The sequence below is a fragment of the Talpa occidentalis genome, unplaced genomic scaffold, assembly GCF_014898055.3.
Source record: "Talpa occidentalis isolate TD23 unplaced genomic scaffold, MPIMG_talOcc4v2.1 talOcc4.11, whole genome shotgun sequence".
Lineage (NCBI taxonomy): Eukaryota > Metazoa > Chordata > Mammalia > Eulipotyphla > Talpidae > Talpa > Talpa occidentalis.
Genome location: NW_023601104.1, coordinates 2,086,012 through 2,100,529, shown reverse-complemented (window position 1 = coordinate 2,100,529; position 14,518 = coordinate 2,086,012). Strand labels below are relative to the sequence as shown.

The window sequence follows — 14,518 nt, the reverse complement described above, 5'->3', positions numbered from 1 at the left end:
AGGCCAGAGGTGTGGGGGTGGTTGTGAGAGGATCCAAAGACAGACTGGGGAGCAGAACAGGCAGACTAACTGAAATATACTCTGAGGGGAGCAGCAGGCGAGACGGGAGAGGCAGGCAGGAGAGGTTTGCTGTGGATAGCTCCTTGGCTGGTGGGGATTGAACTCGTGCTGCAGAGCTGCAGATAGCTTCACAGTGTTGTGCTTAACCCCTTGCGCCACCAGGGAGGCCCTAAATCTGCCCTTTTAAAATGCACCTTTGCCTGTTTGTGTCTCTGCAAACATCTTTTTCCTGAGTAAACTGGCTATGTGCTTCTGAATGGGAAACTTGGCAGAAACTTTTCTCGGAGGTAACCCAAGGACTCTACTCACTCACTGAGCCCCAACAACTGAAACTCTACACTGCCTAACCCCTTTCTTATGGTTCCCTGCCAGAAGTACCCAGGCTTGTGGCAAACTTTCAGACCCAGCTGCCCCACTTGAGGCCAAGCCTGTTTGGCCAGGCATTTACCCATGAGAGGATGGGTAATTTTCAGAGACTGCTGTTACTTGAAATCCTTTATTCTCTCTGTACATACACACCAATTCTATTAAAAAAAATTTAATAGAAGAGTATGCTTCTTCTTCTCCCTGGCCTAGGGAGGCAGGGAAGTCACCACACCTGGTGCAGGAATCAGCACACACACCTATCACAGGTGGTATGTCTGTGCTACATGACTAATGATCTGTTTTCTTTAAACTAAAACTCTTGCTTTGAACTGAGATTCCTGCCCTGATGAGGCCCAAAGGAGTGCTGGACATTGGCCCCATCAGATGGACCAGGGTCAGGATAACTGAGAGGCTGAGAACAAGTTCTGGGGGCTGCACATGATGAATACCAGGACTATCAACAGTGATGGGCTGTTCTGATAGCCTGTTTGCTCATAAGTGTCTTTGTGTAACTCTTTATAAAAGGCCAACTCGAGATGAGAGGGTGGAACAGTCTCTTTAGGGTGCTATGCCCACCATTTCTCAGATCAATGACCAGAGATCTGAAAAAACAAAAGCACCTATAGATTCAGTTCCTGTCTCTGCTCATTGGCTGTCCGGGCAACCTGTCCAGGCCTGGCACGTTCACTATTGATTTGGGCAAATGGAAAAGAATCTTGGGGCCCTGGGTAGATGTGACAGGCCTTTAATGCTGAAGCAGGGGACTGAACATACACGCAGATCAGGGGGCAGAGAGGCTGAGAGCAGGCAGCAACTGAGTCCCCAGCCTGGTGATCTCTGCACTTTCTCTCTCTGGCTTTTCTTCTCTCTCCTCCTCATAATGATCTCCCTTGTTCTCTGCCAGGGTGTCCATATTTATAGGTAAGTTTGTGCCTTGTGCTCTCTGGCTTCTCTACCCAGTGTTTATATTTATGAGTGCCCTGTGCTCGCCCTCCTAAGTGCTTTCTTGTAATGACACACTATCACATGGGTAGTGACACCTGGGAGGTTCAGGCGGCAGCTGTAGAGGCTAGCAGTGGGGAGCTGAAAAAGAGCCTGCGTTACTCCATTTTCCTTACATAGGCACACCAGAAGCCAGGCCTAATCTGCTAACATTTCCTTTGCCTTTGTATGCGTGGGTAGCTGGATCTGCTTTTAGATTGTTTGGGGTCCCCTGGTCACTCTTTGGCCATGTGCTAATAGCTCGTGAAAAGATGCTCCTCATCACTAGTCAGCAGGGAAATGCAAACCAGAACCATAGCAAGGTAGCTTTCTACATCATAGGATATCTATTATTAAAAGGAAATATATGTTGTTAGGGAGAAAGTTGGGAGTCGAATGCATTGCTGGTGGGGTTATAAAATGGTGGGGCACTGTAGAAAACAGTATGGTGTTTCCTCAAAAACTTAATTACAAAATTACTATATGATCCAGCATTTCCACTTCGGGGCATAGACCCCACAGAATTCAAAGCAGTGATTTAAGTGGATATTTGCACACACACGTACACTGCATTTTCCCAAGAGCCAAAAGGTAAAAGAAACCCACATGTCTGTCATCTTCAGGGAGGGGCTCATCTTTGTGGGGGGATGGTTTTGTTAGGGGGAAGGATGTCCTGAGCAAACTCCACAGGGCTTTGTGGATGCCACCCCCACTCCATCAAGACTGGGAACGACAAATCCCAGGATCCCCAAAGGGAAGGGTGCGAGGACCGGAGAGTGGAGCGAAGCTGCTGTGCTCTCTGCTCGAGTATTTAACAGGGGGTCTCTCTTGGCTGCGTGGCGCGCTGGACTTTTAGCCAGCTCGGCGGGTCATTGGGATTCCAGGTCAGCGGAACGGGTAGGACGCATTTACGAACTTATCTCCCTGAGTTATTCATTTCCCCAGTTCCCCTTCCCTTGTCAATAAACCTTTCATGACCTTTTGTGTGTGTCTGCAGTTTAGCATTCATAAGGCCTCTTTAAGCACGCGGGGGTGGGGGGGTAGGGGTGGAGTGGTGGGGTGGTGGGGGCAACACAGTCAGGCAACCTGTTTCATATCAGGGCTGCTCTGTAACTGCTTGTGCCCCTGGCCCTCCCTGTAGCAGTCGGATAGTCTCGGGGTGTTGCACCTCCTGATCCGGGCGTCGATACCCAAGGGTCTTGGTTTCTCTAACCTGGTTAATGGCTTGCACGAATCCCCTCTACCCACCTCCGGGTCTGAGTTGGGTTCTTGACCTGCATCTCCTTTCCTCCATCACTTAGACCACACTCACACACGGAGGTGGGTAGAGGGGATTCGTGCAAGCCATTAACCCGGTTAGAGAAACCAAGACCCTTGGGCATCAAAGCCCAGGTCAGGAGGTGCAACACCCAGAGACTATCCGACCGCTACAGGGAGGGCCAGGGGCACAAGCAGTTACAGAGCAGCCCCGATATGAAACGGGTTGCCTGACTGTGTCCCCCCCCAACCCCCGCGTGCCTAAAGGGGCCTTATGAATGCTAAACTGCAGACACACACAAAAGGTCGATGAAAGGTTTATTGACAAGGGAAGGGGAACTGGGGAAATGAATAACTCAGGGAGATAAGTTCGTAAATGCGTCCTACCCGTTCCGCTGACCTGGAATCCCAATGACCCGCCGAGCTGGCCAAAAGTCCAGCGCGCCACGCGGCCAAGAGAGACCCCCGGTTAAATACTCGAGCAGAGAGCACAGCAGCTTCCCTCCACCCTCCGGTCCTCGCAACCTTCCCTTTGGGGATCATGGGATTTGTCGTTCCCAGTCTTGATGGAGTGGGGGTGGCGTCCACAAAGCCCTGTGGAGTTTGCTCAGGACATCCTTCCCCCTAACAAAACCATCCCCCCACAAAGATGAGCCCCTCCCTGAAGATGACAAAACCTAACGCAGCCCCCACAACGGGGCAGCCGTCCCTCTGCCCACCTGTGCCTGTGCAGGTGCTTCTTGTCACCAGCTCTCTCCCTCTGCAGGGCAGCAGCCTCCTGTCTGCCCATGACCTGCACCTGCCAGGACTTCTCCTCATTGACCTCCCTCAGCAGAGGCCGCGCTCCCCAAGGCCGCCCGCCTGCAACCACGCAGGCCTCTCTCAGCAAACCTGTCCCTTTCGGGGCAGCTCTTCCTGCCCTCTGGTACCTATGCAAGCATTTTTTATTCCTCTGTCCCTTTCCCTAATAAACCTGCTCTTCAAATATAACTAATGTCTCTGCCTCGTGGAGAAACTCGTCTGGGAAACTCACCATGTGCCGCCGAAACGGGATCTCTGGTGACACCTTTCCCAGAGTGAGCCCAAGGGCCCTGTACCCCAAACCCACTGACTCCAAAAAACCCCATCAAAGGGCCTCCGCGGCGGTGCAGTGGGTTGAGCACAGAGCTGTGAAGCTGTCCACAGCCTCTGCAGCGCAGGTTCAATTCCCAGCCGGCCAGGGAGATATCCACATGCCGCAGCACACCTCTCCTGTCTCACCCGCTGCTCCCCTCAGCAGTGTCTTCAGCTTGTCTGCCTGTTCTGCTTCCCCACTCTTTCTGGTGAATTCTCTCACCCTCCTACGCCCCTGACCTGTTCCCCAGTTCTTGTATAAATAAATATGTCTTTAAAAAAAAAACCACCGGGCCTCCCCTGGTGGCGTAGCGCTTGAGCGCTGGGCTGCGAGGCTGCGAGGCTGCCCACCACTTCTGCAGCGCCGGTTCGTTCCCCTGCTGCTGGTGAGGGTCCCACCAAAAAAAAAAAAAAAAAAAATCATATTCATACTACATATTTTGGAATATTACTCATTTTTTTATTTTAAAGATTTATTTATTTATGCATACAAGAACTGGGGTGTAAGCCAGAAATGCGGGGAGTGAAAGGATCCATCAGAGAGAGTAGGGAGCAGAACAGGCAGATGTACTGTGGTATTGTTATAGGGCAGCCCCGATATAAAACGGGGTGTTTGACTGTGGGTCTTTACCCACGCGCTTAAAAGGACTTATCAATGTTTTACTGTAGGCACATGCGAAAGGTTAATAAAAGGTTTATTTACAAGGGAAGGGGAAATGAGGAAATGTACAGCTCAGGGAGAAAAGTGGGAGACAAAGTTTTAAATGAGTCCTATTCGATCCTCCGATTTGGAATTTTAAATGGCACTCTGAGAGCTGGCCACAAGCCAGGAGTCATGAAGCCAGAAGGCGAGCGACAGGGAGCCCGCACAAGGCCCACGTGTTTGGTTTTTATACCCAACCTGGCTGCCCAACTCCACCCTCAGGTCTCAGCCACCTTCCCTTTGGTGGTGATGGGATTTGTTTTTTCTAATGTCTTGATGGCTTTAGTCTAAAGTGGAAGTAAAGTTCATAAAGCCTGTATGGAATTAGCACAGGACATTCTTTTTCCCTAACAGTATCCCCCAGCCAGCAGGGATCGAACCGGTGCTGCAGTGGCTGTGGAGAGCTTCACAGCGCTGCGCTCAACTCTCTGCGCCACCAGGAGAGGCCAGATGAGCCTGTTTTGCTCCCTACTGTGTCTCTGATGAATCCTCTCACCTCCCACCCCCACACTTCTTGCCTAGACCCCAGTTCTTATAGGCAAAATAAATACAGAATCTTTAAAATAAATAAATAATAAAAAGGAATGACATTCTGGCAGGTTACGACGGATGAAACTTGAGGACATTATCCTAAATAAGTCCATCACAAAAAGATAAGTACTATGTGATTTCACTTACATGAGGTAAGTTTTATAATAAATATATCTTTGGTTTTCTTCCTGTTCCTGGCAGGCAGCTTCTAAAACCACTGGAAGTGATAAGGGATAAAAGTGTCTTTGTTATTCTCAAAATCCCTTTCAACCACACCTGAATTTACTTTAATGAGGTAACTGTTGGGGAAATCCTCTGAGGGCTGGTTCCTGGGAGAATCAACCCAGAGATTAGAGGTGGAATTTTCAGTCCCACCCCTCAACCCTCTGGGAATGGAGAGGCTGAGACTAAGTTAAGCATTTGTGTCTACTCTGGTGACGTCTCCGAAATATCCTAACAGGTGTCATTGCCCACATGTGACACCGTATTGGTGCAAAAACTTCTTGGCAGCATAAGTAAGGGCACGAGTGCCTATGATCACAGACACCCGGGGCAAGAAGTTGGAGAGCACCAGGCGTGCGTATCTGTAAGTACAGATGTCCAGGCTCAGAAAGAACTAGAGAAAACACAGAGAGAAGCAAGGGATCAAAGGGGAGATTTGGAGGGGCTAGGGAGCGAAGTTGCTGCCTGCTTACCTTCCTGCCTGCTGGACTGTGTGAAAAGTCCCCCAATTCAAAGTTATAGGCATATCAGAGCTACTGAAGGCCCCAAATTCTCTTCTCATCTGCCCGAATCTACAGTGGACCTGCTGGGTCTGGGGTGGTGGCACAACAGATGGTGAACAGAGATTCATGGAAGGAAACTCAGAGGGTGTGGAAGCTTTTTGTTCCTCTTCCCCCACACCTTGTCCTGTGCATTTCTTCCATTTGGCTGTTCCTGAGTTATATCCTTTTGTAGTAACTGGTGATAAGTAAACTGTTGTCCTGAATTCTGTGAGTGGTTCTGATGGAGGCTAAGAGTAGAAAATTTGGGAAGGAAGCATCGCAAGGCCAGAAACTGGCTCACACGAGGCCAGAAGCTGGAAGTAGGGGAGGGTAGAAATGTGTTAATCATTAATTAAACATGCTATATAAACAGTAAAGTATCAGGCGGCACAGAGTGAGGTGCAGACTGGGCAGCGATGTGGAGATTGAGGACCATTGTAAAAGAATCACTGGTCCTTCCAAATTGACCTAGTCAAAGCAAATATAGAAAAAATCCTTAGGCCAACCCTAGCAATAATTTAATAGCAGTTAACAATCCCACAAAGGAACGAATCCCTTCCAAAGAGACTGTGAGGCAATTCCTGCACTGGTAAGATAAAGCAGGTGTTTCTCTTCACCCGCTGGAGGGAAATGCTGTCCTGAACAAACTCCACAAATAGGTTTTATGAACCCCCTCCGCCACCCCAGGCCAAAGAGATACGAGACACCAAGGACTACAAATCCCATAATGTCATCAGCACCCAAGGGAGGGCTGCTGGGAATTGAGGGTGGAGTTAAGCAGCCGGTTTTGGCATATAGCTAGACATGTGGGCTCTGGGGGATTCTTGGTTTTTCACCGGCTTTCACCATGCTATTGAGGTTCCAGCTCAGCGGAAGTGGTAGGATGCATTCGCCAATTTATCTCTTTCTCCCTGAGTTATTCCTTTCTTCTTTTCCCCTTTTTGTAAATAAACCCTTTATCAACCTTTTTGTGTATGCCTGCAGTTGAGTCTCATTATAAAGCCCTTATAATTGCAAGGGTGAGGACACAGGCCAACCCATTTCACACTGGGGTTGCCCTGTAACACACCAATCTTCCCCCTTTGCCAAGCAGCAGAGGCAGCTCTCCCCCAAGGCTGCCCACCTCTTTTAACAAACATGTTAAAAGAGGCTGCAGGCCTCTTTTAACAAACCTGTCTTTTTCAGGGGCAGCTTTTATGTCCGTGCAAGTGTCCTTTACTTCCCTTCCCTTGTTATAATCTGCCTGCCCTTTCAAATATAACTAGATGTCTCTGCCTTGTGGGGAATCCTGACTGGGAAAACTTACTATGTGCCGCTGAAAGGGAAGCTCTGGTGAAACTTTTCTCAGTTAACTCAAGGACCCTGCTCTCTGCACCCAACATCTCCAGACCGACATCAGCTCTAGCAAATTAATCAATAGAGGATCTGGGAGCTTCTGATTGCCATCTGAAATTAGAGAGGGGGAGGCAACCAAGTGCGGTCAAATTCCTTACTATTATTGAGGCGATAGAAAACTGATACTGAAATTGGCAAGAGCAGAGGTTTTGTGAGACTTACTCAGACCTCAATAGATGTGGAGTTGGGTATTGTCAGAGGCTGGGGCTAATTTCCCTAAACTGAAGGCCGAGCTGCCTCCCTTTTGTTGTCTTTTCTCCGAGCAGGCTTGCTCAGCTGCTGGTGATCCTTGTGGTCAGAGAGATTTTTACCTTGAAATAGTCAGACAGCCTAGGTGAATTAAATTGCAAGCTGGCAGAAAGGAGTTGCCAAATATCTTGCCTGAACAGATGGACTACATCACAGCTGGCAGGAGCTGCTTAACATCTTGTTTTAACCCACCACACTAACAAATGGCCACATCCTGACAGATGGTACCCCATCCTGACCATTCTGGCACCATATCTTGACAGGAGGTGCCATATATTCTGATGAAAGCCTTGTTTTATATAACTAATAGCAGTAGCATTTCCTAGAAGGGGGACTAGCCAAGGGCCCACATACATAGATCATAAAAATCTTGAATGAGAGTGACTGTAAAGGCAGGACAGGACACAGTGCAGGTTCTCCGATCCCATGCAGACCGGGTAAAGGAGGAGTCAGAGTCCTTAGTAGTTTTGCAGGTTTTTTATTGGGGTTCACCAGGCATATGGCAGGCAGGGGTGCTGGCTGGGAGGCAAGTCTTCACTCTATCTGGGCTCTCTAGCGTTCGTTCTGCTGCTTCTCGGCTTCTCCTCCGGCTTCTGCTTCGGCTTCTACTGCTGCTCCTGGCGTCCCCGTGACGCCGCCCTTAAAAGCAGTCTTAGCTCAGCTGAATCCCATCTACCTATGCCCACACCCTACTCCAGGTGCCCGCCATCAGACATGCATTCAGGACAAGGATCCGCCATCTATCCTGATGGCGGAAGGGCAGAAAAGCCTGATATTTTCTTTACCCTACAGTGACCAAGTTTCATCGGCACGTATAAGAACAAGGAATGGCTCAGGCGTTTTCTGCCTTCCTGCTACTAGCCTCTGTAGCCGTCACCTGCAGCTTTGCTTTCCTCCTAGGTTTCTTTACCCACACATGATAATGTATTGTTATATGGAAGTACTTAGGTGCATGATTAAGGAGCACGAGCACCTATAAATACGGACATCAGGGCTGAGAGATTGCAGGGATCATGGGAGACATCATGGGAGATCGAGGGGGGTGCTGCCTGACTGCTGGTCTGCCTGTGTTTGGTCCCCTGCTTCAGCATTAAAGTCGTGTCAGATAGGGCCTCCCCTGTGGCACAACAGTTGAGCGCTGGATTACGAGGCTGCCCGCAGCCTCTGCAGCGCCGGTTTGATCCCCAGGTGAGAGTCCCACATGGTGCGCAGACCTCTCCTGCCACCCGCTGCTCCCCTCAGCAGTGTACTTCGTCAGTCTGCCTGTTCTGCTCTCTGCTCTGGCTCTGGTGAATTCTCTCACCCTCCCGCGCTTCTGACTGTACCCAGTGCTTGTATAAATAAATAAATAAATCTTTAAAATAAAAAAAAAAAAACCGTGTCAGATATACTAAGCCTCCAAAATTCTTTTCTGTTTACCCTTATTTGCCATGAAACTGCCTGGTATGGAATGGTTTGCCAACAGCATGCCAAAACACACACCAGGATGGAGATCGGGACATGTGACATGAAGAAGTAATCCATCTGCAAATAACCCCAGTATAATCCAGTCCCAAATACACTGTGACAGGGAGTGTAGGGTAAATGGAGTGGTCATGTTACAGGGCAAGGAGAGGGGCACTCCAGACCCCACAAACCTGCCTGCTTTAAATAGGTTCTGCCATCTGCTGCATCAACACAAAACATATGAGAATTTAATGGGAAGGAACTTTAATACAACTAGGAAACAAGACAGAAAAGACAAAGAATCTAGTTTCTAAATCAAGCACCTAAAGTTACCCGTCCCCTCTGGGTAAAAGTCCATCTAAACGGGATTGGCCCAGAGCAAGGCCCCAAAGCCTGCCCCAAGTCTAAAGCATCCTCCAGTGGGGACCCACAGAAAAGGGTCAGAAACAACCAGACAAGTCTGGAGGGAAAAGAGCAAAATCAAAATAAAAACCGCCATTGTCACCTCCCCACGGGTCTCCCCCACATCTGTGTCACCCAGTCCACGACCAAAAGGCAAGCGCAGTTTCTTCACGTGTCTCTCGGCTCCATGCACCTCCTCCAGGTCTCCTTCTGGCTCCATCCTGCTTCCTTCCTTCATCAGTCTCCTCTGCAGCTTCTTCTCTCCATGCTCAGCTCCACCCTCCATTTGGGTGGGGCAGGGAACCTGGAACCTCCCCCTTTCCTGGGGACCCCCCTGCTACAGTCAGGCTCTTTTCCACCTCCCCCTTGCTAGTTTCTACAGCCGCCATCTGCGGCCTATGCAATAAGTGCTTGTGAGTGTGAGTATGGGGCACATGCACCTGTGAGTATGGGCACTTGAGCCCAAAGAGCACAGGCATGTGGTGCGCATGTGTGAATGCTCACACCTGTGCCTAGAGGGGAGGGATAAAGGCAGCACTGAGAGGACGATTCTGAGACCATTCTGAGACAACCTGAGACTGAGCGGAAGAGTGCGGGAGAGAACTCCAGAGAGAAGCCAGGGAAAATGTAAAGATGTGTGTGTGGGGAGGTGCGGTGTGGGGGGGTGGTGCTCAGTTACCTGCCTCCCAGACCCCCTGCCTGGCCTGTGCTTGCCTTCTTGCATGCCAGCCTCTGCCTGGTGCGGCTGTGTGCCTGGTTCCCTGAGAGAGCATTAAATCCTGTAAAATCTATCCAGGGCTCCAGGACTCTTTTTATCTGACTCAAATTGACAGTGAACCTGCCCTGTGTATGCTTGCACTCGAGGGGGCAGCACAGTTTCATAATAAAACTTTGGTTTCTGTTACCTTTATACACTTAACTCCCTTCTATTCTGCCCTGGTAAATGAACTCCTTAAAAACCTTCTTATAATACGTATTGTCTACAGAGCACAGTACCTGTGATAGGAATTCAAAAAAGGTCCTCGAGTCACTCTTCAACTTCATTTTGTTATACCATTTTTAAAGATTTATTTTTATTTATACATGCAAGAACTGGGGTACAGGCCAGAGTTGTGGGGGTGAGAGGATTCACCAGAGACAGAGTAGGGAACAGAACAGGCAGATCAACTGAAATACACTGCCGAGGGGAGCAGCCAGCGAGTCAGGAGAGGTCTGCTATGCCATGTGGATAGCTCCCTGGCCAGGGATCGAACTCGTGCTGCAGTGGCTGCAGATAGCTTCATAGGTTACGTCTTAACCCCTTGTGCCACCAGGGAGGCCCTCTTTATAACATTTTTGGAGAAAGAAATAACCCCAGCTAGGAGCTGCCCTGGTGGCACAAGGGGTTAAATCTCAGCACTGTGAAGTTATTGGCAGTCACTATAGGATGAGTTTGATCCCTGCCAGGGAGCTACCCACGTGGCACAGCAGACCTCTCCTGACTCACCGGCTGCTCCCCTCAGCAGTGTACTTTGGTCAGTCTGCCTGTTCTGTTCCCCACTCTGTCTCCGGTAAACCCTCTCAACGCCCCCCCACCCCCGTACCTTTGGCCTACACCTCAGTTCTTGTATACATAAATAAATAAATCTTAAAAAAACAAACAAAACACCTTTTCCTAGTTCCCTTTAGGGAAGCCAGCCAGGAAATTTCTCTTTTGATGCTACCTCCCTTGTACATGAACATAAGTCTAAAAAACCTTGTCTGGTTGTAGTCTGTCATGTCTCCTTGTTAAATTCTTTTGCAAGAAGCTAGAATCTCTAAGAAGAGCTGAGCTGGTAATAGTGTACATGCAAAATCCCATGGTGGCTGGGGAGGGAAGCAACAGGCAGGCCTCAGAAAGGATGGCAGCTACTTTCATCCAGGTTCACAGGTCTGCTTGGTCCTATCTTAATTGATTGTCCAGACCCAGCAGAGTCACTTGGACATCATTAGACAGTGAGGCCTACCTGTAGGATAAATGGAAGTGATCAGATTTTTCCACCCTCCCACCATTAGCATCAATGATCAACACCTGCGGTCTTACATGGTGGCACCTGGAGTGTGGCGTGGGCTGCGCAGTGGGTGCACCTAAGCTGAGAGACTGAGCATATAAGGGTGGCATTACAGAGGACGCAGCACTGGAGGACCATGCGGCGGAGTGTAGCAGAGACCAGCAGGGAGACCACGAGAGTCCAGAGAGCTCAGAAACAGTAAACATTTGCTGGGAACTGGGAGGCCTGCCAGCCTCCTGGCCCCTCGGACCCCCTGCCTGCCCTGCACCTGGTTGCCTCACTACAGGTGTAGAAAGATCATTTAAAGCTTGAAAATGCCACCGAGGGCTCCAGGACTCCCCTTTACCCATCTGCCCAGGTGCATAGAGACCTGGCTCCTGCGCCTTGCTGGCACTACACTCCAAAGAGTCCATTTGGGGACAGAACCAGAGCTGGGCACGGGCCGTGGACGTGGTCCCACCAAGAGCTGAAGATGGCAGTGACCGTGTACTCAACGTCGGTCACCAGCGATAACCTAAGTCGACATGACATGCCGGACTGGATCAACGCGCATCTTCAGTTGAATCTGACAAAGATCGAACAGCTGTGCTCAGGGGCTGCCTATTGTCAGTTTATGGACATGCTGTTCCCTGGCTCCATTGCTTTGAAGAAAGTGAAATTCCAAGCAAAACTAGAACATGAATATATCCAGAACTTCAAAATACTACAAGCAGGTTTTAAGAGGATGGTTGTTGACAAAATAATTCCTGTGGACAAATTAGTGAAAGGAAAGTTTCAGGACAATTTTGAATTCGTTCAGTTGTTCAAGAAAGTTTTTGATGCAAACTATGATGGAAAAGACTATGGTCCTGTAGCTGCCAGACAAGGCCAAGAAATTGCAGTGTCTCCCTCCCTTGTTGCTCCAGCTCTGAACAAACCGAAGAAACCTCTCAGCACTAGCAGCGCAGCCCATAGAGGCCCATGGCAACACACAACTACTGCAACGTGCAAGGCTGGCCTGGGTGTGGTGCAAAAGAATCCTGGCGTGGGCAATGCGGATGATGAAGCAGCTGAATTGATGCAGCAGGTCAATGTATTGAAACTCACTGTCGAAGATTTGGAGAGAGAGATTTCTACTTTGGGAAGCTAAGGAACATTGAATTGATTTGTCAAGAGATCAAGGGGGAAAACAGCCCCGTATTGCAGAGGATTGTGGACATTCTTTATGCCACAGATGAAGGCTTTGTGATACCAGATGAAGGGGGCCCACAGGGGGAATAAGAGGGGTATTAACAGCCTATATCAGCAGAGTAACATTGGAGTTCTTCACTTCAAACCATGTGCTTAACTGTAAAATACTCCTTTCTATTATCCTTACAGGACTCACTGGTTTCTTCTCATAAGCAAAAAGTACCTCTTCTTAAAGTGCACTTTGCAGAAGTTTCACTCCTTTTCCAAGTTAGGAGCTTTTACCTTGCAGCAGAGTAGAATTAACATCTAGTTGGTGCGTTCAGGGAACACAGAGGCTGACCATGGGGATCACCGAGTGGCTGCTGGTAACACTGATTGCTGGAGAAAGTGTTTCTATGTAATACGCTGAGGTGAAGACCTTAGTAGAGAAATGTAAAGACTGAATTAAATTTTAAACTAATGTGAAATCTTGGCAGAGAACATTGTAATAAATAAATGCCTTAAGAATATTTAAAATATGCTTCCATATTTCAAAACATAACATGTAATGTGACAGGAGACTTCATGTGTTTGACATTGTGTCTGAGGAACAAAGGACCTTGGGACCTGCTGTTCACAGGCCTTGCCGTGCTGCTTAAATCCTCAGAGGCCTAGACATTGGCCCATAAGGAAAGTTTAAAAAGTTGCTCTGTAAAGCCATTTGGTGTCTTTTGACCAATTGCATCTCTGCTAAGAAGCAAGACGTATTGTTGCCTGGATAAATGAGGATGTGGTACTGCCCTGAGACATTCTGAGTTGAAAAGCTTGATTTTCATTGAGCATTTTTCTGATGATTTTTCCAATTATCCCTGAAACTCTATGCATCGTGTTTCTTTGAAAAATGAGGTGTATCCAGTTTTTAAAACTAACAAATTTCTTTTGGGAACTTGCCCTCATCTCTGGGATTTGAATGGGGCTTGTGTCCCATTTTACTCTCTTTTAAGTTTACATTTAACAAGTTTTTCTCCTCTGCTCCCTGTGCCCACTGGGGACTCCTCTTTAGCTCCTTAAAGTTTGCTGCTTAGAGAGGCTGTTCGGCAGGCAGGCGATGATGCTGCAAGTTCTTTCTGGACCCCTGGCAAAGGGAGTGATCAGTGAAGGCCATCGCTACCTTGGAATCTGCAAGGCTGGGTGTTTTGGTACCTGCTGTCCACAGCCCTCCACTGTTATCGGAATACTTTGCCAGTGCACTAATCTCTGTGGAGATAAAATTTATTAGCATGTTACTAAATGTTTTCTTTTTCAGAAAATATAGTACCATGTCCGAATTATTAATATTTAAAATATTTCATTCCTTAACTCTCCCTTGTTTGCTTTGCCCACAGCCTATTCAGTTTCGGTTTGGCAGAATTCTGCAAAATATGTGTCACCCACTACTGAGATTGTTCAGACCCTGATGTGTTTGTATTGATTTGTTTCTGGTGGCAGCTTGTCCTACAATGTGTGTAGAAAGCAGGTATTTTATGATAAAATTGTTGTGTAGTGCAGGCTTAGTGTGGAATTCAGAGGAAAACCCAGATTCAGTGATTAACAATGCCAAAAAAAAAATGCAAGTAACTAGCCATTGTTCAAATAACAGCGGTGCTATTTCTCTTTTGTGGCCTTTTAGACTTTTGTTGCCCTAAAATTCCATTTTATTGGGAAGCCATTTTCCACCTGGTCTTTCGTGACAGGGTTTTTTTCTACTTTGAACAGTTTCTAAATAAAATTCTGTATTTCAAGAGTGAAAAAAAAAAAAAAGAGTCCATTCGGTCATACAAGGTATTTAATGGGCTTTATGAAAACCACACGGGCACCTCCACTCTCCTGAGCAGTTGCTCTAAGTCTTGACAACTGGGTAGAGAGGCGGTCATTTTAGTCACTTGCCTCAGTCCTCACCGCCTCTGTTTTTGCCAAGGTTCTTAAGTAATAGAGCCTGAAGTAGGATATGCAGTACAAGGTCATTTATCAAAGAGGCGCCCTTCAGGTGCCCCTGCAGAGGGGTGAGCGGGATAGGGATGAGGAAGGAGCAG

At 48.2% G+C, this 14,518-nt stretch overlaps 1 protein-coding gene across 1 annotated transcript; it reads left to right on the top strand.

The window, feature by feature from the left end:
- The first annotated feature begins 11,769 nt into the window (after positions 1-11,769).
- LOC119237883 (microtubule-associated protein RP/EB family member 1-like) lies at positions 11,770-12,566 on the top strand. Its single transcript, XM_037501725.2, is given in 2 exon segments — positions 11,770-12,394; positions 12,397-12,566. Coding segments are annotated over 2 exon segments (786 nt in total). The 3' UTR covers positions 12,558-12,566.
- Positions 12,567-14,518: the final 1,952 nt, after the last annotated feature.